We start from the raw sequence: 25,155 nt of genomic DNA, 5'->3' as shown, positions 1-25,155 counted from the left end.
GTGCTGTTACGTGGAGAATGCTTTCAAAACTTTTGTTTATTTCATGCTTCCGATTGCATCATTCATCAAATTTCACAGTCTTGTTGTTCTAGTTTGGAAACGTTCACTCATTTACACATTTAGGAATGGTTTAAAGTAGTTGTGTGGAAGTATAAAGTACAATATCTCTATGTAATGACAATCTGCAGAGACGGTTAGCAGAGCTACAGATACAGACAATAACACTCTGACTCACACCCACCATCTTGTGACCTCAGCTACAGAAGTCACTTGCGTGAGTTCCTCTGATATTTTGCTCCTTTTGGTGACACATTCATCTACACTGAATAAAATAATAGGCCACGAAGGAGGTCAGTTGGCCTGCAAATACCAATTTACCAAACTCATCTGGTAAAAACAGACCATATTGTTGAGGTTCTGTGCCCTCCATTTAAACTGTTATGTGTAAGTGTTAAAATTAAATCAATACCAGAATTTAAGGAGCCTTCACAAGAGCCATGAATTCAAAATAATTGTCTTTCTAACATACTTTCTGTGAACCAGCAAAACCCCTTAAAAATCAACAGATCTGTGGGCATGAACCACACACTTTCTAAGTTAGTTCTTACAGGATTTTACATATTTCACTCATCAACATGAGTTAAACTACTAATTCAGCCTATTGCATCACTAAGGTTCGACTACCACTGGCAACATTATCTGCACTCAATCGACCTTGTCACAATATCTCCCAAACAAGGGACAGCCACCCATGTAAGTAAACTCTTCACCATCGATGACATCATAAACATCAGTTTTATTGGGTAACTTAACCAAATTACTTTTATTAGTACAGACTATGACAAATGCTTATTCTCACTTGGTTCAACTATTATGAAAATTTTGCTTATATTTGTCTTCCAAACAGTTCAGTTATTAAAGCAATATTTGTGTTTTCTCCCACTTCAGGGACATGGATGTGTCCATTCTTCTGAACCCAAAGCGGTTCCCCTTCACTCATATTCCATCCACTTTTCTCCTCGTATCCTCTGGAATGATAGTAAACATGACTACCTTGTCCACTCGGGAATTCTGCTGTTTTTTTACCTTCAAAATTGGAAGACAGCAAACCTTAGGGCCAAGTTATATGCTGACTGCATCAGTGAACTGAACATTTGCTATTTCATATTTTTAAATCGAATAAATGGTAATGTGTTCGTTAACTAAACTTATTGTTTATTAATGCCAGTAATGGGCATAGGCAGAGATATGAAATATCACTGCCATGCCTCACTGCAATTCAGGAGAAGATAAAACTTCACAATGGCAGACTGGCCCAGTTCTCCAGGATGTTAGATGAATCTTTAAAACTATCAGCACTGTTGTTGTTATTGTTGTTGTTGAGGTTGTGGTTTTCAGCTCAAAGATGGGTTTGATGCAGTCTCCATGCTACTCTATCCTTTGCAAGCCTGTTCATCTCCGAGGAGCTACTGCAACGTACATCCTTCTGAATGTGCTTAGTGTATTTATCTCTTGATCTCCCTCTATGATTCTTACCCTCCACGCTTCCCTCCAATTCATGCCTCAGAATGTGTCCTATTAATCGATCCCTTCTACTAATCAAGTTCTGCCACAAATTCCTCTAATTCCTCTCTTCCCAATTCTATTCAGTACTTCCTCATTAGTTACATGATCTACTCATCTAATTTTCAGCATTCTTCTATAGCACCACATTTTAAAAGCTTCTATTCTCTTCTAGTCCAAACTGTTTATTTAGGTCTTCCAGTGCTCTGTTAGATTCTTCATGCAGTATCATATCTCCCATCTCATCTTCATCTACAGCCTCTTCCATTTCCATAACATTGCCCTCAAGTAAATCACTCTTTAATAGACTGTCTGTATACTCCTTGCCCCTTTCTGCTTCCCCTTCTTTGTGTAGGACTGTTTTTCCCTCTGAGCTCTTGATATTCACACAGGTGGTTCTCTTTTCTCCAAAGATCTCTTTAATTTTCCTGTAGGTGTCATCTATCTTACCCCTAGTGATATATGCTTCTACATCCTTACAGTTATACACTAGCCATTCCCGCATAGTCATTTTGCACCTCCTGTCGATCTCACTCTTGAGACATTTGTATTGTTTTTTGCCAGCCTCGTTTATTGCATTTTTATATTTTCTCCTTTCATCAATTAATTTCTGTATATCTTGTGTTACCCAAGGATTTCTGCTAACCCTTGTTGTTTTACCTACTTCATCCTCTGCTTCCTTCACTTCTCACCATATAGCAGTGTGGTCTCAGCTCTCTGAGACTGCAGACGTGTGTGCGAGTTGTGTTTATGTGAGTATGCGTGTGTGTGTGTGTGTGTGTGTGTGTGTGTGTGTGTGTGTGTGCGCGCGCGCATGCGTGTGTGTATGTGTGCGCGCATGCGTGTGTGTATGTGTGTCTACTGGTGACAAAGGCTTTAATGGCCAAAAGCTTTAATTGTGTGAATCTTTTAGTTGTGCCTGCCGCGACTCAGCATCTCCGCTATATGGTGAGTAGCAACTTTCCTTCTCTGGTATTGGCACATTACATCTTGGATTTTGTATTGTTTCATTCTTCTTCTACTGTATTCCTTTCCCCTGTTCTTGTCAATCTGTTCCCTAATGCTCCCTATGAAACTATCAACAACGTCTGGTTCTTTCAGTTTATCCAGGTCCCATCTCATTAAATTTCTACCTTTTTGCAGCTTCTTCAGTTTTAATCTGCAGTTCATAATCTGGTCAGAGTTCACACTACCCCTGGAAATGTCTTACAGTTTAAAACCTGGTTCCTAAATCTCTGTCATACCATTATATAATCAATCTGAAACCTTCCGGTGTCTCCAGGTCTGTCAGAGCTATCCCAGAAAAATATGATCTCCTCAGAGGAAGATATTGAATAAACTATGTACTAGGACTGGTGCAGAAAACAGCTGCCTTACTGCATGAGGACCATGTTTTGTGTGAGAGGAATGGTTTCAACAAAGAAAGCATCGCAAAGGGTAATCTATGGTCTCATTGATATTAGGGAAAAAGAGAGAGTGATTGGTAGACTTTTTCCCCTGTTTGAAGCATATCTGGAACTCTTCAACTTTAATATCATCCAGTGCCCTTTGCAACACTGTTTTTACTGCCTCCACATCATCATAACACTTCCTTTTAGTGCTTTTTTTATTCAAAGGAATAGGAAAAAGTCATGTGGGGAGGGTTGGTGAAGGCGGAGGGTGGGGAATGACAGACCATCCCCGAGATGCCAAATAATGGGTCCCATGTAAGGCCGTGTGTTGAGAGGCATTGTCATGATGAATGAACCAGTCACCTGATTGCTTAAGTTGTGGGCATTTCCTCTGCACATCCTCTCTTAGACATCTTAAAACTTCCGAATAAAACTGCTGGTTAAGAATCTGGCCAGGGATATGAATTCTCGATGCACAGTTCCACAAACATAAAAAAAGACGATTGTCGTCTTCACATTCAACCTTACTTGCCTTGCTTTTTTTAGTCTGGAAGAGTTGGAAGTCATCCGCTGGCTTGACACTTGCTTGGTTTCTGGATCATACCTGTAACACCAACTCTCATCACCTATAATGACTTTGTTTAAAAAGTTTGAATAACTTTCAGTCTCTTTTTTTCAGGTCCTGGCACACATTCATGCGTATGTTTTTTTCTTCCTGTTTGAGAAGGTGTGGGAACAAATTTAGTGGCAACACATCTCAGGTCTAAATATCCTCCAAAAACCACTGGCAAGAGCTCCAGTTCACGCCTGTCTGCTGAAATTTGCTCGATCATGAAGTGACAATCCTTGTTGAATTTTTGGCATATTTTTTCATTGTTGTCCTCGTTTCGCAAAGTTTGAGGGCATCCAGAATGAGGTTGCTCTTCATTACTCATCTCGTCAAGTTGAAAGTGTTCAAATCAGTTGAAAACTTATGTGTGGCTCATAGCATCCATCTGGAAAGCCTCTTGAAGTGTATGCTGGGTCTCCATTCCTGATTTTTTGAGCAAGAAACAAAATTTCACGCACATTCTTTGTTCTTTTTAAGATTGCATAATGACTTTGCCAGCGGAACATGCCAAAGAGTTATAGAAACACACTACGCTCACACCTTCCTCTACACACTGACACCGTCTGCACAGTTGTTTCATGAAGGTCCCTACTAACTCAATCTAGTGGAAGAACTCTATACTACATCTACAAATGGCAGCACCCTCTCATTTTGTTTTATGCCCCCTTGTACAAAAAGATAGGTATTGAAACTGCATGAAGACCAGCAAAATTTCACAAATCTAGAGAAAATGTCAAGGGATTGCAGTGTTGTTGTTGTTGTTGTCTTCATTCCAGAGACTGGTTTGGTGCAGGTGTCCATGCTGCTCTATCCTGTGCAAACCTCTTCATCTCCGAATAACTACAGGAACCTACTTCCTTCTGAATCTGCTTATTGTATTCATCTCTTGGTCTCCCTCTATGATTTTTACCCTCCACACTTCCCTCCAATACTAAATTGGTGATCTCTTGATGCCTCAGAACTTGTCCTACCAACCGGTCCCTTCTTGTTGTCAGGTTGTGCCACAAACTCCTCTTCTCCCCAATTCTATTCAATACCTCCTCATTAGTTATGTGATCTACTCATCTAATCTTCAGCATTCTTCTGTAGCACCACATGTCAAAAGCTTCTATTCTCTTCTTGTCCAAACTATTTATCGTCCATGTTTCACTTCCATACATGGCTACACTCCATACAAATACTTTCAGAAACGACTTCCTGACACTTAAATCTATACTCGATGTTAACAAATGTCTCTTCTTCAGGAACACTTTCCTTGCCATTGGCAGTCTACATTTTATATCCTCTCTAATTCAACCATCATCAGTTAGTTTACTCTACTACTTTAAGAGTCTCATTTGCTAATCTAATTCCCTCAGCATCACCTGATTTAGTTCATCTAGGTTCCATTATCTTTGTTTTGCTTTTGTTGATGTTCATCTTATATCCTTCTTTCAAGACACTGTCCATTCCGTTCAGCTGTTCTTCCAGGTCCTTTGCTGCCTCTGATAGAATTACAATGTCATTGGCAAACCTCAAAGTTTTTATTTCTTCTTCATGGAATTTAATTCCTACTCCAAATTTTTCTTTTTTTCCTTTACTGTTGCTCGATATACAGATTGAATATCATCGTAGATAGGTTACAGTCCTACCTCACTCCCTTCTCAACCACTGCTTCCCTTTTGTGCCCATTGCCTCTATTAACTGCCATCTGGTTTGTGTACAGATTGTGAATCGCCTTTTGCTCCCTGTATTTTACCCCTGACATCTTCAAAATTTCAAAGAGAGTTTTCCAGTCAATGATGTCTAAAGCTTTCTCTAAGTCTACAAATGCTAGAAATGTAGGTTTGCCTTTCCTTAATCTATCTTCTAAGATAAGTTGTAGGATCAGTATTGCCTCACGTGTTCCAAAATTTCTACAGAATCCAAACTGATCTTTACCGAGGTCAGCTTTTACCAGTTTTTTCCATTTGTCTGTAAAAGTCATGTGAGTGTTTCACAGCTGTGACTTATTAAACTGCTAATTTAGTAATTTTCACAACTGTCAACACTTGCTTTCTTTGGGATTGGAATTATCATATTCTTCTTCAAGTATGAGGGTATTTCGCCTGTCTCATACATCTTGCTCATCAGATGGTAGAGTTTTGTCAGGGCTGGCTCCCCCAAGGCTATCAGTAGTTCTAATGGAATGTTGTCTACTCCCGGGGCCTTGTTTCGACTTAGGTCTTTCAGTGCTCTGTCAAACTCTTCACGCAGTATCACATCTCCCATTTCATCTTCATCTACATCCTCTTCCATTTGTATAATATTTCCCTCAAGTACATTGCCCTTGTATAGATCCTCTATATGCCCCTTCCACCTTTCTGCCTTCCCTTCTTTGCTTAGAACTGGTTTTCCATGTGAGCTCTTGATATTCATACAAGTGTTTCTCGTTTCTCCAAAGGTCTCTTTAATTTTCCTGTAGGCAATTTGTATCTTACCCCTAGTGATATATGCCTCTACATCCTTACATTTGTCCTCCAGCCATCCCATGCAGTGTTAATACTGCATAAAGAACAAGACAATCCTAAAAGCTATGGACTTATTTGCTACTGTACCACTTGCACATGGTTCTTTAAAGAATGCTGATCCACTGCCTTACAGAGTTAATCAAGTCGTTTCTGATCCCATTACTGGCTGGCATCAGACCATGTAAATGCTGTACAGTGCAAGCACTGGATCTAATGCACCACATCAAGGATGGTTCTGAAAACAGGAGGGGCTGTCTTTCTGAACCTTTCAGTGGCCTATGATACAATCGACCACTAACTGCTTTTAGAGAAACCATACATTCTCTCAAGGACTACAAATGGAGATGAATATTTGGAAAACTTTTCCAAAATCAAAGATTTTATTTGCACTTTCAACAAGAGAGGAGCTGGTGGAGAACACAGAAGAATGGTCTCCCACAGGACAGTGTAATTGGCCTTATTGTTTATAATACCAGTTCTAATGGCCAACTTGTTTCTCAAAACACCTAAATTTTTATATACGCCAATGACCACACTTTCACCACCAAAGCAAATAGCTTTGATGTCTTGGAGTACTATGTATCAGCAGCCCTGGAACAACTTTCTGCCTATTACAAGGACAATCAGTTCAATCCAACCCTGCCAAAACTTGAACATGTGTGTTTTCCCTGAAGAGCATACAGAGTACAAGAACTCTGCAGCTGACCAGTGAGTGCACTCCACAGGAACACTGCACAACTCTAAAATATCTAGGGATCACCTTGGATAAACACTTACCCAGAGTAAACACCATATGAACACTAAACAAAAAGTTTGCAGCAAGAAACGTCATTCACAAACTGTTAGTAAGTACATGGGGTCTGCAGCCCTTGGTGATAAGGACTACAGGACTACAGCTCCCACTTTATCCTATTCAGCAGCAGAGTTGGTGTGCCTGATATGGGGTAGGTCGTGCTGTGCAAAGTGGGTGACATACCCCTGAATGAATCCTATATCATAACAAGATGCCTGACACACACACCCAAATACACACTCTACTGTCTACTACACATCAGATGGAAACTGGCAGCCCAAAAGGAGAAAACAAAAATATTAACCTCTGTGATAAATCTGTTGTATGATAACTTGCCAGCTCATCAGTGGCTTAAACATACGAAAAACTTTCTGTGTTCTACACAGAACCTCACTGGTATACTTCAGAGTACAAGACTGGACCTGAGGAAAGTAAGAACCGCATCCATCAGTGATGGCCAACATGCAAAGAGGAATTCTCTCCTGGCCATGCACAGGGAGTGGACAACATGGAAATTGCTCAACAGACTGTGCTCTAAAGCTGCAAAGTTCAAAGAAAACATAGAGGTGGAGTTTTCTGGATGAACAGACTTCCTATCACTGTGTACACCTGCAGACTACCACCTAGCTCTTGCAGTGTGAGTTGTGTCCAAAAATCTGTGCTATGGAGGATCTACATGAGGCTAATCCAAATGCATTGAATGTAGTCAACTTTTGATCCAAGACAATGTAATCTAAAACAATACTATATACATATTCTTGCCCCCACTCCCCTTTCTTACAATTTATTGTAGTTGGGATGCTTCTGCCATTAGTAAATAAATCAAATAGTGTCTCCCTTAGGAAGGAGAGAGGGATAGGTTGGGAGGTCTAGAAAGCAAGGCCAGACCACTCAGGCTCTTTCATCGTATGGTATGAGTGACCTGCCCATCCTTTTTAACCTCCCCCAACACATTCTTCTATCCCCCATCATGGGAGAAATGTTAGTTTTAGAGAGCTATCATTTGAAATTAAGTACTGACCAGTAGTTCTGCATAATAATTTATTGATTTTCTTGGTTGAATTTTCATTTGATAGAATTTAATGAAGACACACTTGCTGCAGTTGTAAAGTTTGAAGTCAACCTGAGAGGCCCAAGAACTTCTACTTCTAACTGTTGGGAACATCCTAATTCTGAGAAATGAAAAAGGAAAACAGAATAAAATTTCACCAGTAAGATAGCTCACATAATCTGGTGGAAGTAAATGAATTCACAGGGTGTATACGATCCGGGACAACCAGGAGATCCGGGAAAAACCTGGGAATTTTTCGGAATTCCGGGAATTTTTCATGGTTTTAGTTTTCAGTTAAATTTTTGGGGTTTTGACACGTAAGAACCAATACTCTAACAAAGGATATTACTGTATCCCCCTTCTGTAGAATAATACTGCAGCAACAAAACATGAACGAGAGAAAAAACACGAAAATAAAACTTAAGTCGCAAAGGGAATATACAACAATAAAACACTGTACTCATACAAGCATTTGCCAACTGCAAAGTGTGTCGAAGGCCTTGGGAAGACTATGCAATGCTTCCTAACAACAAATTGCCTCCGATGAGCGTGACGTCACAATTGTTTACTTTAGATTCCTTTGAGCAGTTGCGAGTGGGCTCTTGTGCATATGCAGTTGAGTCGCGTATGGGAAGTACCTTCTCCCGCTTCTTGCTACAGACGTGTGGTTGGGCAAAACTATGTAATATTGCCCCGGTTCGGAAATATCGGAGATCGGGGGCTGATCCACAGAGCAGTCTGAGTTCTAGTGGGGAGTTTGCACGCGACCCGTGTTTATGTTTAGTGATTTTGCTGTTTCCTCTTCATTTATTGCTCTCACATTAAACGAAAAGTAAATAAATGTCTATGGCCGTGAGCTATCAAATGAATTAAAATGCATTCGCATAATTACAGAAGGCTTAAAAACGTTATTAGTTCAGGTTTTATCTCCACCTTTGTGACAGTGAAGCATTAATCGCCTTGCAGAACAATGAAGTTATTTTTGTTAGTTTGCTAAAGAAATTTGGCTTTTATTAATCTTTACCGCTGGGGCAGTCAATTTATTTGAAACGAAGTGTTTAATTCCATACCATGGGCTAGTTTCAACTGTTCGCTGCATTTCAAAAGTGCGTGTTTTCATCTTCTAGCACGTATGGCATTATGCCATAATAAAGAACCAAACATGAGATAATACAGTACCGGTACTCAAGAAAGTCTACTTTCGAATGTGGACATACAGATGTGTACTTTAAGCCAAATTATGCATTTTAGTAAGGTTCACGAATTTCCGATGTTCTTGGAATATCCTCTGATGTCTTGTTTCTTTTATGACATAGTGTAAGATCTTTTAATGTTTTACATCTACGAACATATGGGCTTCCTGCATCTTCGTATCTGCGCAAACGCAGTGACGCCTCTTTCTGGCGCTCTCTGGCAACTACTGAAACGTACCTATTTCTAACAGGTCATGTGAAAATATTGTGAATGGTTGTTTGTAAAGTGTTACTTTCAGAGTAAATTTCCTTTTATGAAAGATGAATTACGTGCGAGAATGTACGATGAATTACTTAAATCACAGAGCGTTTGACTCTCATTTGAAAATCGTCTTTGACGACTAAATTTAGAAAAATTTTGAGCTCAGCAGATCAGAAATTTATGTCTTTATTAAAAATTTTACTGACACATTTGTGGGATGTACCTTAAAGTGATGATGTGACTTACCAAATGAAAGCACTGGCACATCGATAGACACACAAACATACACACAAAATTCTAGCTTTCGCAACCAATGGTTGCCTCATCAGGAAAGAGGGAAGGAGAGGGAAAGACGAAAGGATTTGGGTTTTAAGGGAGAGGGTAAGGAGTCATTCCAATCCCGGAAGCGGAAAGACTTACCTTAGGGGGAAAAAAGGATGGGTATACACTCGCACACACACATCTTTGTTTTTCATATATGTATATATATATATATATATATATGAATATAATAGAGGGAAACATTCCACGTGGGAAAAATATATTTAAAAAGAAAGATGATGAGACTTACCCAACAAAAGCGCTGGCAGGTCGATAGACACACAAATAAACACACAAAACTCTAGCTTTCGCAACCAACGGTTGCCTCGTCAGGAAAGAGGGAAGGAGAAGGAAAGACAAAAGGATATGGGTTTTAAGGGAGAGGGTAAGGAGTCATTCCAATCCCGGGAGCGGAAAGACTTACCTTAGGGGGAAAAAAGGACAGGTATACACTCGCACACACACACATATCCATCCATACATACAAGACACAGGCAGACACGAAATGTCTGCCTGTGTCTTGTATGTATGGATGGATATGTGTGTGTGTGCGAGTGTATACCTGTCCTTTTTTCCCCCTAAGGTAAGTCTTTCCGCTCCCGGGATTGGAATGACTCCTTACCCTCTCCCTTAAAACCCATATCCTTTTGTCTTTCCTTCTCCTTCCCTCTTTCCTGACGAGGCAACCGTTGGTTGCGAAAGCTAGAGTTTTGTGTGTTTATTTGTGTGTCTATCGACCTGCCAGCGCTTTTGTTGGGTAAGTCTCATCATCTTTCTTTTTAATATATATATATATATATATATATATATATATATATATATATATATATATATATATATATATATATATAGTTATAATAGAAGGAAACATTCCATGAAGGAAAAATATACCTAAAAACAAAGATGAGTGACTTACCAAATGAAAGTGCTGGCAGGTCGACAGACACACAAACGAACACAAACATACACACAAAATTCAAGCTTTCGCAACAAACTGTTGCCTCATCAGGAAAGAGGGAAGGAGAGGGAAAGACGAAAGGATGTGGGTTTTAAGGGAGAGGGTAAGGAGTCATTCCAGTCCTGGGAGCGGAAAGACTTACCTTATGGGGAAAAAAGGACGGGTATACACTCGCACACACACACATATCCATCCACACATATACAGACACAAGCAGACATATTTAAAGGGGTCTTTTTTCCCCCTAAGGTAAGTCTTTCCGCTCCCGGGATTGGAATGACTCCTTACCCTCTCCCTTAAAACCCATATCCTTTTGTCTTTCCTTCTCCTTCCCTCTTTCCTGACGAGGCAACCGTTGGTTGCGAAAGCTAGAGTTTTGTGTGTATGTTTGTGTTTATTTGTGTTCCTATCGACCTGCCAGCGCTTTTGTTGGGTAAGTCTCATCATCTTTCTTTTTATATATATATATATATATAGAAAGAAACATTCCACATGGGAAAAATATATTAAAAACAAAGATTCCATGACTTACCAAACGGGAAAGCGCTGGCAGATAGGCACAATAAAAACACACACACAAAATTTCGAGCTTTCGTAACCCCCGGTTGCTTCGTCAGGAAAGAGGGAAGGAGAGGGAAAGATGAAAGGATGTGGGTTTTAAGGGAGAGGGTAAGGAGTCATTCCAATCCTGGGAGCAGAAAGACTTACCTTAGGGGAAAAATAGGACAGGTATACACTCGCACACACACACATATCCATCCGCACATACACAGACACAAGCAGACATATTTAAAGGCAAAGAAATTTCTTTGTATTTGCAACCACTGAAGTGCTTTTTCTGATCACAACAAGCCAATTAAATCATTGCACTGCTCGTATGTGGCGTGCCAAAGTGAGCATATAGCAAGACTGCCTTCCCTCTCCTAGCCTCATCCTTCCGGCAGTGCTCGTGTGATGTTACTCTTTAGTAGATGTTCCAGTAGGTACTCACCTGTGCTGTAGATGTTGCTGCTTCCCCACATCAGGTTGTGGATATTGGCATTGAAACAAACCAGTTCATTCTTCTGTGAGCAGCTGTCTACCAGCCTCTTCATTTCCTGAGAAGGAGGATAATGTCCTCTAAGGAAGGTGGGGTTGAGGCCAATACAATTTTCTTTGTGCTTCCTTCCTCACACAGTTTCATCCTGATAATCACTAAGGCCCTGAAACAAAAGTCTACTATTGGCATGACTGAAATTCCATTCTTGATAAAAATGTTTATACTGAAATTCATTAGATTTCTAGCATAAATCAACTTACCACCAGTGGCTCTGAGGTCTGAAACACCTCCTTTATATAAGTAGGACACCTGGGTGACAGCCATGTCTATTGCTTTCCATGTCTTGGATGATACTGTTTGTAACCTGCGAGAACCCTAAATACAGTTTCAGGTCATGTTCTCGCATTGTCTTCAGGGATTCTTCAGTGACTTCCACTACAAGGGTTTGGCCAGGTGATAAACCTTTCGCAAGAGTACCTCCAGTCTTATGTTGAGACCTTCTGGTTCTGTGCCTGTACTTCCTCAAACCCTGTCTGTGGATGAGTTCCTTGAGAAGTTTTGGTTCCCAAATTCATATCTTTGCAGTCTTGAAAACCTCAATTGCTGCCTTGATCAGCAATTTTGCCTCCTCCCATGGAGATATCTTGGTCAACAGATCCTTAAACCAAACTTCTGTTCCCATGCCCTCACAGGCAAAGATAAGAGCACTTTTGCCCAGACAGGCCCCCCTGAACATGGGGTGTGGGCTTACATTCTACCCAGTCTTCTGAAAAATAGCCATCTAAACGAACTCCACCTGCTGCGATGCTGTATTGGCTGATGGGTATCCCTGTTGGATAACAGCCGTTTTGAAAACCAAGACTGCAGTTCTATGTGTCTGTTTGCATATTTCAATGTCTCAGCTTTTTCCAGATCGAATTATCGTGAGAAATAGAATTATAAGACTCTTCTTCCCTGTCTTAAAGGTAGAAGTGGCATGTTTGCTCCCTTCACTCTGTGACAGTCTGTTTTTGAAGGTATTGGGTTTGAGACTTTTTAATTACCTCCAATTACGTTTAGGAAGCCATTCTTTATCTTCCTTTACTTTTCATTCTTTGAGAAGTTTTCTACTCTTAGCCTCGTGCAAGGATTTAATCATGACTTTGTCCATCTTCTCAGTGAAAATTTTCACTTCTTGGACTGTCTTGTTGCCTGATCCAGTTGTGGAAAGGACAACCATCAATTCCAGTCCCAATATGTGGGTATTTGATATGGAATTGTGCTCCTCAGTTTTAGTTTTGTTTTGGTGTGTGTTCTCCAATTTGGTTCCACAAAAATTGGGGATTTACTAGGTCAACACCACAGAGCCCCATGTGGTGCAAGGCTAATTACATGGAGAGGTCACCCAATATCCCTGAAGCTTTATTAGTGACACATCTTCCCATGTGCCATGCACGCTTTGGCATAGATTGCATTGCACTTGGGTTGGGTGTTGAGGAATTGAGGAGAACTGTGAGATTGGATATGGGAGAGACAGGGTGTTGTGAGACACTCTTCGTCTGGTTCATACACTGAGGCTTGGCTGGCTTGGGAGACCATGCCAGTACCTGTGCTACAGCCAGCACAGCCTTCAGCCTCACAAAAACATACAATCCTTTTCACCCACATGGGGAGGGCTTCAATAAGATGGTGTCCCCTGTAGAGGAAACTTCAGAATTTACTCTTTGTCGTATTCTACAACGGGCACTTTCAGCTGCATTGTGGTGGATCTGAAAGCCAAAAGAGCAGAGCACCTGCCACAGTAAACATAGCCAATAAGTATGAATGTAGGCTTTCTCGGTGTGGACTGCAGATCAAATCTTGTTGGGTTTCCATCTGGGTGGTTGTGTTCAAATTCCATGATGTCTCAATTCTCATCTTATTCTGGTGAAGTGTTGATGGTGCCTGGCATATCCCATCTATATAGCTGAGCAGCCTCTGTCTTTGCACCCCCTTCCCCTGGTGTGGGGGCCACTGGTTAGGGGACATGCATGTATGGACTGACATTTGGATTTATGCCGCCTTCAGTCTTGTCCAGTGTTGTGAAGTGTCGACTGCTGGGCACCATCTCGGTGTATAACTGCTAGTGCAGGATTCCATGATGAACTTAACTGGTAGCCCTCATTCCTGTTGACAAGATTGTCACATAGTCTTATCTCAGTTGATTCTTTGATGATGCTCTCTCAAAAGCAACTAGCTTGTCACAACATTTTTAAATTTGAATATATGTCCCTCATTGACACTGTGTTCTGCCACTACTGATTTGTCTCTGTGCCCCAGATGTGCACATCTAATGTGTTCGCAGCAGCTCTGTAAGAAGCAGCACTGTGTTTGCCCAGTGTTATGGTGGACACACTCACAAGGGATACTATATACATCAGATATTCGTATTGCAATTTGTCCTACACTGAACCAAGCAGATCTTTTGTTTCTTGTAGTGGTCAGAAGACGGCCTTGATATTGTTTTTTCTCAGGACTCTCACAATTTTGGCTGAGGAAGCCCCAATGAAGGGGATAAAAGCTAGTTTCTCTTCCTTTTTATCTTCCTCTTTTTTGCAGATGGTTGTGTCATTAATTTTCTTCAATGCACATTTAATTGGCAGTTTGCTGTAATAACTTTGTCGAAGTACATCCCTAGGGTTTTGCAGCTCATACTGGAGGCTGTCTTTGTTGCAGATAGCACGTTTTCTTGCAAACTAGCATCATTAGAATGGTTTACCACTACGCTCTATGAAGATGGCCTGATACATGAATGTTGAGATCTGTGTGGGTCTTCTTCCTGTAGGGTGTTTGTCCCTGGGTACTGTCTGTTTTTTGTGCATGAGAATGTCCAGAAATCAAAGGCATCCATTGTGTTCCAGCTCCATCATGAACTGTACGTTTTGATGGATTCTGTTCACGTGGTTCAGGAACTCATACATGCATCTCTGCCATGTTCCCATACAATGAAAGTGTCATCCAAATAATAGAAGAAGTGTTTAGGTTTGAGCCAATATGATTTCCAATCTTATCAACCACTAATCATAATTTCTCTGATCATTGCTACGACCACCATCTTTCACATTCAGGGCATTTTCTTTTAAATGAAGCTTTCCTTTCTTACTTTGCTTAGTCCCACATTCCACACCAAAATCCTGTAGCAGGCAACTGAACAGTCATTGGGTAATCAAAGTAAACTTTCAGGACATGTGTGTGTGGTATGCTTGAAACAGCATGAAGAAAGTCATCTCCAAAGTGACTGCATTGACATCTGCATACATACTCTACAAACTACTGTTAAGTACATGGCTGATGGTACTTCCCATTATACCAGTTATTATGGCTTCTTCCCATTCCATTCATGTACTGAGAGCACAAAGAATGACTATGTAAATACCTCTGTGTACACTGTGATTCTAATCTTGTCCTCATCATCCTTACAGGAGCAATATGTAGGGGGCTACTTGTATTCATAGATCACAATTTAAATCTGGTTTTTGAAACTTTGTAAATAGGCTTTCTCTGGATAGCTTGCATCTATCTTCAAGTGTCTGCCAGTTCTGTTTCTACAGCATCTCTTTGACACTCTTTCATGGGTCCAACAAATCTGTGATCATTCCTACTGCCATTCTCTGTACATATTCAGTATTCTGTGTTAGTGGTATTTGGTTGCACACACATGAACTGTATTCTAGGTTGGGTGAAAAGTGATGTATAAGCCATGCCATCTGCTTTACTTCCAACTGAGCCTATGTGATCATTCCCATCCATATTCGTACAAAGTGTATTTGTATGAGTTGATCAGCTTCAATTGTGTCCCATTGATACTGTAGCCAGGATGCCACATTTTTTGCATGTTGTGAATTTTATGATAATACTTTTCTGAACATTTAAAGCAAGTAGCCAATGTTTGCACGACTTTGAAATCTTATCGAGATCCAACTTAATATTTGTGTAACTTTATTCACGCAGTAGGTTACTATAGTATGGATGTCCACATCATCTGCAAAAAGTCTGAGGTTACTATTAATTTTTATGTAAGGTCATTAATACACAACCTAGATGGCAAGTGTCCCAGTACACTTCCCTGTGACACACCTGGAATTACTACTACATCTGTTGATGTTCCACTATGGATGATAACATGCTATGTCCCACATACTAATAAATTTTAACCCAGTCACAAATTTTTCTTGATACTCCATACAATAGTGTTTTTGATATTTTCAGAAATCAAGAAATACTTCATCTATCTGACTGCCTTGATCCATGACTTTCAAGATGTCACGTGAAAAGGTTTGAATTGGATTTCACTTGATCAATGTTTTCAGAATCTCTGCTGACAGTGTTTTCAAAATTCCTGCTGGTTAACATGGAGATAATTCTGTTTGAGATATCTCATTAAATTTGGGCTTAGAATATGTTCTAAGATCCTACAACAAAAGGATATGCTACCTTTCTTGTAAACACATGTTACCTACACTTTCTTCCAACTACTGCACACAGTTCTTTGTTTGAGAAATCTACAGCAGACTACAGCTAAAAGAGATGCTAATTCAGTCACAAATTCAGTGTAGAATAAAATAGGGATTCCATTGGGCCCAGGGCTTTGTCTAATTTTGGTGATGCTAAGTTTCTTCATACCAGTTTCAGTGTGAACATCTTCAAGGTGGTTAGGTCTGTTTGTTGCCATTCAGTCCATTATTTTTCCATTTTGAGTGGTCTGTGGAGAAGCCATTTAGTAGTCCTTCACAGAATATTTTATTACACTGGACTTCCACAGAATTACATGCGTTAGCACTTTGAGTGAGTGTAAATGCTAGATGCAGACCTGTAACTTCCTACCAACAAACCAAAGTCTGGCACCTGCTTTATGTACTACTGAGCCTATGCAATCATTCCATTTCTTGTACCTACAAATTGTTATATGCAGTTTTCTGTATGTGTTGGCTGATTCTGTTTATGATGCATTAGCGCTGTGGTCATGGGATACTAGACTTTCGTTTCATTTTGAGGTGTGCAGACTTCATATTCTTATACATTTAAATTAAGTTGCCAACTTTGCTACAATTTAAAATTGGTTATGTTCAGGTTCTGACTGGATATTTGTGCATTTTTTTTCCAGAAAGTAATTCATTCAATATAATTCATGATCTGCAAAATCCAGAAGTAGCTATTAATATTGTTTTCCAGGCAAACATAAGTAGCAGGGGTCAAGACAAACTTCCATGTGGTATCTCTAGTTACTCTAACATGTGTGAATGACTGTCCGTCCGAAATAACATGCTGTATTTTTCCCTACCAAGAAATTCTCCAGTCTAGAATTTTGTTTGATACATTGTATGAATATACTTTCATTAATAAGCATTGATGAGCTACAGAGTCAAATGCTTTTCAGGAGTCAAGAAACACTGCTCCTACCTGATTACTTTAATCTATTCTTTCTGGGTGTCATATGGTATTAGCATAAGTTCGATTGTGAATGACTGATGTTTTTGGAACTCATTCTGGTTGGGATGCAGCAGGTCATTCAGTTGTTATGTTTGATATGATCTAAAATTCTACAACAGATGTATATTAAAGATATTTTATGGTGTTTTTCGACAATGAAAAATCCAAGATGAAATGTAACAATATTATGAAAAGGATAATTGCTACTCACCCTACAGTGAAGCTGCTAAGTCACAGATAGGCACAACAGAAAGTCTGTCAGAGTGTGAGCTTTTAGGCAGCAAGGCCTTCATCAGAAATAGATAGCGTGTGTGCACACACAAACACACACACACACACATGCATGCACGCACGCAAACGCAACTCACACGCACATGATTGGAGTCTCTATCTGCCTGAGTCTATAATACTGTGTTCTGTATCTTCACTCTTTGTTAATGATGTCTGGCACTAAGTGGACAAGATTTGTTGTACAGCATGTCTCAATAGAAAATTTATGTTTGAAGAGCTCTCTGCATATGCACAACAAATCGAACGAGAGTGGGGGTACCTTCATATCTTGCTTGGCCTTTAGGAATATGGAGCACTTCTAGGGAACAGACCACATGTTCTGTGTGTGATAATTTTACAAAAATGATTATTTGGTGGCTGTAGCATGGAGGAAATTTTGAAGTGGTCTTGGATTGCATAATGTAAATGATCCTCCAAATGTTCCCCTTATCTAAAACTGGATCAGAACATTTGAGGAGACCAGTTCAAGACTGGCCAAACTGAATTCAAGGTGACCAAAGTCATCAAGAAGAGGCAAATCCATGGAGAGTGTAAGTTGGTCTGTTCATGATGATCCTAACTTCTCCATTCGTAAGTGTGCAAGTTCTTTAAATGTACAAGGTGTGTTCAGAAAGAAACCAAACTTTTGCTATATCAGCTTTATTACTTATTGTACAACATTTTAAGCACTGTCCCCTACAAAATAGTCCCCTCTACGGGCAATACACTGTTCCCATCATTTCTTCCAGTTTTTGGAAGATGGGATGGCATGCAGGTTTCTCATCACATTGCCCTGTATCTCCTCTGTGGTTTGGAAATGACATCCTTTCAGCATGTTTTTCAGTTTGGTAAACAGAAGAATGTTTGATGGGGCTAGGTATGGAGAATACGGTGGATGGGGCACAATGGAAACGTGGCATTTTGCTAGATAGCTGCAGACAAGGAGTGATGCATGAGCTGGTACAGTGGCATGATGCAACATCCAACTCTGGTTTTCCCACAATTCAGGCCTCTTCCTGTACACAGCATCCCTCATGCACCCTAGGATTCCCTGGTAGACTTCTTTGTTTACCATCTGACCCTGTGGCACAAATTCATGGTGGATAATGCCTTTGTAGTCAAAAAACACAACCAACATCACCTTGATCTATGACTGACTCATGCATGCTTTGGACAAGGTGCCCACACACTGCGACGACTGGATCTTCGTTTCAGCATCATAGCCGTACACCTACATCTCATTGCTGGTTATGATGTTCTGAAGAACATTTCCATTGTCATTAACAGTGGCAATCAGTTCCTTGCACAGTTCACCACTGGTATGGTTGTGATCGCCAGTCAACAAACGCGGTATGAATTTTGCACTGACACGACACATCTCAAGTTTTTCACTCAAAATTTGATGACATGATCCTATGCTGATACCCACCTCCTCAGCAACTTCCTGAACAGTTAAACGATGATTTCTGTGAATCACAGCATGAATTCTATCCACCTGGCCATCATAGAAAGGATGTCCAGACTTGGAATTGTCGCAGACCGACAGTCTGCCCAGTTGAAAGTGTAAACCACTCGTAGCACTGCGTGCAACTCATACAGCTGTTCCCATATGCTCGGCTAAGCATTTCAAATGTCTATGAAAGTTTTGCCAAGTTTGTAGCAGAATTTCACACACATTTCTTCAGGTTCCTTCATTGCACTAAGCCAATGAACAGGGTGTACACATGCTTACTTCAGCAGCTGTGGTTCACTTGCTAATTGTGCGAGTGACATGAGGCAAATGGCAGTTTGTTGTCTAAGCCTGCTGCTAGGTGCATGCGCTTGGTAGCCGCAGTGTGCTTTCTCTGCTGGTTGGTGCGCTATTTCAAAAATTCGTTTTATTTTTTAACACACTTGTACATGCAGTATCACTGCACTAAACTTTACAGACCTTAAACTGCACCCTTTCAAAACCCAGTTGGTGCAAGAATTAAAGGCTTAGGATAATAGGCATAGGCTGCAGTTTGTTAATGAAATGATTGAGTGCCCTTCATTTAACATCATCTTTTTTTTTAACAAGAATCTTTTTCACCTGAGTGGTCATGCCAATATTGCCACTACTGGAGTGTAAAGTATCCTAAACAAAAGTATAAGAAAGCACTTCATTTGTGAAAAGTTACTGTATGGGCTGTGATGTTGGCTCAAAGAATAGTTGGCCTGTACTTTTTCGAGAACAGCAGTGGTCATGCAGTTACTGTGAGTCTGGAAAGTTATGTGATGATGTTAAATTACGTTTTGGTGCCTGAATTGCAAAAAGTTCCTGGGTGTAGCCAAAGAACATGTTTTCTGCAAGATGGAGCCATAGCACACATGTCCAGTGCATCTCTACTGCGAGTTTGTGAAATTTTTACCCGGCAAATTTATCTGTAGGAGAGGTGACATAAATAATTATAACAATGCTGATCATTCACACACCCAACCAACCACATAAACAAACAGCGATTGGCATTCACCCATTCAGGCTTATTCGGCTCTGCTCATATAGTCCTGTCCCCTTTTGTCTGTGGGAAAGTTTCTTATTTCTAGATGCCCCTGGCAGAGACATCATGTGCACAAGGCAGACATTGAAAAATCTACATCTGATTTGTTCAGAAATCAACTTAGAATGTGTTCAAAACCAGTAGGGATGTGTCTCAAAATCATATAAATAATATAGACTGGTGAAGGCAAGGAGGGCATTTCTGAAAAAGAGAAATTTGTTAGTAATATTTTGAAAAGGGGAGTTGCTACTTACCATATAGTGCAGATGCTGATCGCAGATAGGCACAACAAAAAGACTGTCACAAATAAACTTTTAGCCAACAAGGCCTTTGTCGAAAATAGACAACAAGACACACACACACACACACACACACACACACACACACACACAGTGTGACTCAGCATTTCTGCTATATGGTGAGTAGCAACTTTCCTTTTCATAATATTGTTACATTCCATGTTAGAAATTTGTTAATGTTGAGTTTAGACTTAAGTGTCAGGAAGTCTTTTCTGAAAGTATTTGTATGAAGTCTAGCCATGTATGGAAGTGAAACATGTACGATAAACAGTGTAGACAAGAGGTGAATAGAAGCTTTTCAAATGTGGTGCTACAGAAGAATGCTGAAGATTAGATGGGTAGATCATGTAATTAATGAGGAGGTGCTGAAATGAAATTGGGAGAAGAAGAATTTGTGGCACAATTTGACTAGGAAAAGGGATCGGTTGGTAGGACACATCCTGAGGCATCAAGGGATCACCAGTTTAGTATTGGAGGAAGCGTGGAGGGTAAAAATCATAGAGGGAGGCCAAGAGATGAATACACTAAGCAGATTTGGAAGGCTGTAGGTTGCATTAGGTACTTGGAGATGAAGAGGCTTGCACAGGATAGAGTAGCAGGGAGAGCTGCATGAAACCAGTGTTTGGGCTGAAGGCCCCAGCAACAGCAATCGATAGACCAACATGCATTGAATGCTAGGCACTTTGTGAAACAACGTTTTTTCTTCAAGACCCCTGAAATTGCTGCCCAGGGCAGATACCCCAGTTTGACCCCCCCTTCCACCCCACCCCTCCCTCATTGGTCTGGGCCTGCATGGCGACACTGTACTTGTTGCACTCGCACTCAAATGTACTAGTAGCAGGATACAGTATAACGCATAAAAATTAACTGCAAATATAACATTGTTGATTAGTTCCATTACATTTAACTTTTATCCTTCAATTTACTTAACAAAGTTCTTTTGAATTTTTTAACAATTTTTTGATCTTTCCCCCAGCATAAAAATATTTAAATATTTAATATGTCTTGCATTTCCTTATTACAATTCATAATTTCTTTACTTGACACATACACATCTGTGTATCATTGATGTTTTCATAAATTTTAAATTTTACCATTTCCCTTTATTTCCAAATTAGTGATTAATCCATTTTTTCCTACTACAATGTTCTTTATTTTTAAACTGCTCTGATGCCAGCCAATTGTGCTCCACTAGATTCCAAATTATTTGACACACGTTATCTTTTGGCTCTGTCATAGTCTCTCTCTCTCTCTCTCTCTCTCTCTCTCTCTCTCTCTCTCTCTCTCTCTCTCTCATGCCCCTTACCTCTTCAGATCCAACTAATCAGTGTATTTTCAGTTCAGTGCACCTTCCATAATATTTTATATCACATACAAATTAATTAGGGTGAAGAAAAATCAGCCCTCTATTAACTGGTTAATGATCACTAATCTGTTAACTTACCATCCTTGCTTCTGACACAGGAATTCTGTATGTCTTGACAGCAGAATGAAAGGACACTTGTTGCCATAATGTATTAAGTTACTAGTTAATTCTATTATTATTTCCTTTATTCAATTGCTGCTGCAGGTATGTCGGCTTATAAGCAATTATCAAAAATAGGTAAATATTCAGTGCTTACCCTATCTTGGGAATACTTTTAAAGCTAATATTGGACAACTCCAACGATCATTTGATTAAATTAAAACTAAATTCTTTGCTGGACGTTACTTGATAATGGAAATCACAGTGAATTACTACAGTTATTCATTTGCACTTAGTAATGACACCTGGAAAATGCCAAAACTTGTGGCAAATGGCAAAACAAAAGACAGAAGATATTAGTGTCTTTCAATAAGTATTATGGTAATTCTTCCAGGTAACTTTTTCAGTATGTTCAACATATCCTATTTCAAGATAAATGAAGAGGCAAATATTAAAAAAAAATTAGCAGTTCATGTTGCAATAAACACAAATTCTGACTTTCCACGTGGTCCAACATAAAAAATGTAGAGGAGAAAAAAAATTATCTGTTATGGATTGTTGCACCTATAGTCAGGGAAGTGTGTGACATAAGTATAGATTTATAGGACTTTGCTATGTGTTTTACTTCTTCCTTACCAAAATTGTATTGGTATGAAGTGAGAATAAACTCATAGGAACATGAACATGACCTATCATTAATCTTATTTATAGTTTGAATGAACTTTTCCTCTTTGTTATCTAAATCCTCTATTCTTGACACTTTAAAACCTTACACAATGTTACAAGTTGCATTTTTTGCCAGTTATTATGATTCAAGTAGTGCCATTAATGAATTGTAACTTCACAAAACTGAGGAAGTTTGTATAACATTGATTGGATAACAACTTGATGCAGGACATGCTGTCATCTATGGATGAGTACAAACAATCATATTTCAGCAAGCTGTCAGAGTTTGACACAGAAAAGAAGAAGCTTTTAGAAAAGACAACTTGTTTAGAGAAAGACAACAGGGAACTTATGATGGAAAAAGTAAGTGCTTCTTTGCTACTTTTCTCATTTACCTCATACAGTGTATTCTGTCTGTGATTGATTTAAAGTTTTTTGTTTTGTTATTTATATATTGGTGTTATAATACTAATATATCTAAAAAGAAAGATGATGAGACTTACCAAACAAAAGCGCTGGCAGGTCGATAGACACACAAACAAACACAAACATACACACAAAATTCAAGCTTTCGCAACCAACGGTTGCCTCATCAGGAAAGAGGGAAGGAGAGGGAAAGACGAAAGGATTTGGGTTTTAAGGGAAAGACTTACCTAAGGGGGAAAAAGGGACAGGTATACACTCGCACACACACACACATATGCATCCGCAATACTAAGTTTGACCAGCAAAATTGTAATCAAGAGTAAGTTACCCATGGGATATGAATAATTTTGTTGCAGTAGTTACAAAGAGATTAAGTAGCTTGCATAAGATAGCCTAGCTTGGAGAACTACTTAAAACCAATCTTCAGACTGAAGACCATGGCAGCATTGAAAGATTCACTACCAACGAAATTACATGCAAAGTGTTTCTATAAAACAAAGGACATTTCAGAATATCATTGAAATAATATGCTGATTACAGTGAATCCTTAACAGTTTTTCCTATTATTAAAACACTTCTTCAAAAATGAGAAAAATACTCAAATAAACAAATTAAAAATTACTGCTTGACTTTCTGCGTGCCAATCACTCCATGCAGCAAATTAAACCAAACTCATTCAAATGATTTTATCAGAAGATTAGTCAACTTGTTCTTTCCATCGAAATATTCCAACTTATTTTCACCCTTCAGAAATACTTCAAAAATAAAGAAGTGTCGGGTTCTATATGTTTTGGTTATTGATGAGTATTAATACTTTTTGCTGGCTTCAATACATCAGCATTGTCGACATAAAATGTTGGAAGCTGTTCTGGAATTATATGTAATTCAGATAGTAAGTAATATAATCAAAAATAATTCTTTGGCACCACCAGAGTATTTTGCCATGGTGCTTGTTGTTGGATGACTTGTCTCCAGCAAAATCAGCATTAGTAAAAATTGTCAAATGTACTTCTCTGTCATCAAAATAAATAATATCATGTGGCTTCCAGATCGTGAGCTTCCACAAGGCTCAAACTACTTAGGTCCACTATTGTTACCGGTATTCACCAATGTGAATGATCTTCCATCTAATATGTGACAAGCAGAAATAGTCCTTTTTGCAGATAATCCTAGTATTACAATCTATCTAAACTTACCGGGTGATCAAAAAGTCAGTATAAATTTGAAAACTGAATAAATCATGGAATAATGTAGATAGAGAGATACAAATTGACACACATGCTTGGAATGACATTGGATTTTATTAGAACCAAACAAATACAAAAGTGCAAAAAATTTGCAAAAGATGGCGCTTCATCTGATCAGAATAGCCTTAATTTAGCATAACAAAGTAAGACAAAGCAAAGATGATGTTCTTTATAGGAAATGCTCAATATGTCCACCATCATTCCTCAACAATAGCTGTAGTCAAGGAATAATATTGTGAACAGCACTGTAAAGCATATCCGGAGTTATGGTGAGGCATTGGTGTCGGATGTTGTCTTTCAGCATCCCTAGAGATGTCGGTCAATCACAATACACTTGCGACTTCAGGTAACCCGAAAGCCAATAATCGCATGGACTGAGGTCTGGGGACCTGGAGGCCAAGCTCCTTTTATACACGATTGTCATGCACAGTCACTGATGTTTTGCTGTCCAGCACCATCTGTTGGACTTTTGTGATTTTTTTATTTTTTTTAAATTTTTTATTTATTTATTTTTTCCCTAGTAAAACCCCATGTCATTCCAAGCATGTGTGTTAATTTTTAGCTCTCTATCTACATTATTCCATGATTTATTATGTTTTCAAATTTATACTGACTTTTTGATCACCCGGTATATCTGGCCTGAGCTGCTGCAGTTGGTGCTCATGTGTGCATGAGATATGGTTGCTTGTGTGAGTGAATGGTGTGTTTCTCTTTTTCTGGCAAAGGCTAAGGCCAAAAACTTATGTGTAAGTTCCTTTTTAATTGTGAATTGCGCCTGCCTGCAAGAGCATGTTGTCTTTATGGTAAGTAGCAATCTGTCTTTTTCTACATTGTTAACAATATGAAAAGGATAGATTGCTATTCAACCATAGAGGAGGCACTAACTCACAGACAGGCACAATGAATAAGACCGCTAACCTTTTAAGCTTTCAGACAAAAAGTTCTCTCCAAAATAGAAAAAACACACACACTTATACAGTTACAGGTCCCACACACATGGTCACTGTCTCCAGCTTCTGGGACCTGACTGAGTGGTTGGAGACAATGACTATATGTGCATGAGTTGTACTTGTGTGAAGGTGTTTGTGTTTTCTATTTTGGAAGAAGGACCTTTTTGTCTGAAAGCCGAAATGCATATCAGTCTT

General features: G+C 39.4%; 1 protein-coding gene across 1 annotated transcript in view; it reads left to right on the top strand.

The window, feature by feature from the left end:
- Nucleotides 1–25,155, top strand: part of LOC126176571 (ankyrin repeat domain-containing protein 26-like) — a 169,858-nt gene that overhangs the window by 54,249 nt on the left and 90,454 nt on the right. Inside the window, exon 9 of the mRNA XM_049923732.1 lies at nucleotides 22,566–22,700. Within this exon, the coding sequence (XP_049779689.1) occupies nucleotides 22,566–22,700 (135 nt within the window). The remainder of the gene's footprint in view (nucleotides 1–22,565; nucleotides 22,701–25,155) is intronic.

This window comes from Schistocerca cancellata, chromosome 3, assembly GCF_023864275.1.
Source record: "Schistocerca cancellata isolate TAMUIC-IGC-003103 chromosome 3, iqSchCanc2.1, whole genome shotgun sequence".
In the NCBI taxonomy this organism is placed as follows: Eukaryota; Metazoa; Arthropoda; class Insecta; order Orthoptera; family Acrididae; genus Schistocerca; species Schistocerca cancellata.
The sequence above is the reverse complement of the archived record's forward strand: the minus strand, read 5'-3'. Positions and strand labels throughout refer to the sequence as shown.